General features: G+C 59.0%; 1 protein-coding gene across 1 annotated transcript in view; it reads left to right on the forward strand.

The window, feature by feature from the left end:
- Window positions 1-607, forward strand: part of ATP5B (ATP synthase, H+ transporting, mitochondrial F1 complex, beta polypeptide) — a 4,098-nt gene extending 3,491 nt beyond the window's left edge. The window contains exons 9-10 of the mRNA XM_019511643.1: window positions 117-318; window positions 416-607. Coding sequence (XP_019367188.1) covers window positions 117-318; window positions 416-513 — 300 coding nt within the window. The 3' untranslated portion in view covers window positions 514-607. The remainder of the gene's footprint in view (window positions 1-116; window positions 319-415) is intronic.
- Window positions 608-873: the final 266 nt, after the last annotated feature.

Genomic DNA, 873 nt, shown 5'->3' on the forward strand with positions numbered 1-873 from the left:
CCCCCCCCCCCCCCCCCGGGAATAAGTACAGCAGCCAGGCCTCTTCTGGAGTGGGGGTAGCTGGTCTCCATGAGTTCCCTCCCAGCCTGACTCCAGCCCCCATGTTTCCCCCCCAGGATTACAAGTCGCTGCAGGACATCATTGCCATCCTGGGCATGGATGAGCTGTCAGAGGAGGACAAGCTGACAGTAGCGCGGGCCCGCAAAATCCAGCGCTTCCTGTCCCAGCCCTTCCAGGTGGCTGAGGTCTTCACCGGCCACCTGGGCAAGCTAGTACCGCTGAAGGAGACCATCAAGGGCTTCAAGGCAATCCTTGCAGGTGAGGCAGGTGCTTGGAGCAGGGGCCTAGGTGGAGCTTTGAGTCCTAGTAGCTGCTGTCCCCCCTCCCTCTCTTCTGATCCTGCTTTTCCCCCCAGGCGAGTATGACCACCTCCCTGAGCAGGCCTTCTATATGGTGGGGCCTATCGAGGAGGCCGTGGCCAAGGCGGAGAAGCTGGCAGAGGAGCACGCATAACTTCGTCCCATCCCACCTGATACCTGCAAAGCCTTGTCATCATTGTCTGTGTAGTATTTAACATTTCCAATAAAACTGTGGTGGAAAATGTGAACCAGACCTGGTCACTACAAGGGTCAAGGGTGCGGTTCCCTTTCCTTGGGGTAGGGTCTGGTCCTGTCATGGGGCTTGTGACAGCTGGATGGGCGGGTGTGGCTATGCCAGGTAACAGGCACAAGCGGTGCTGAGTCATGCATGGGCACTGCTGTTTGCACTAGCTGGGCTGCAGGTGCCAGCTGAGGAGATGCAGTGTGGCCACCTTGGGCAGAGCAGGGAGGTGAAAGCAGCAGTGCAGCCTTAGTCCTGCTCCCACACCGCTGC

Source organism: Gavialis gangeticus, unplaced genomic scaffold (genome assembly GCF_001723915.1).
Source record: "Gavialis gangeticus isolate Ggan-Ray unplaced genomic scaffold, GavGan_comp1, whole genome shotgun sequence".
NCBI lineage: Eukaryota > Metazoa > Chordata > Crocodylia > Gavialidae > Gavialis > Gavialis gangeticus.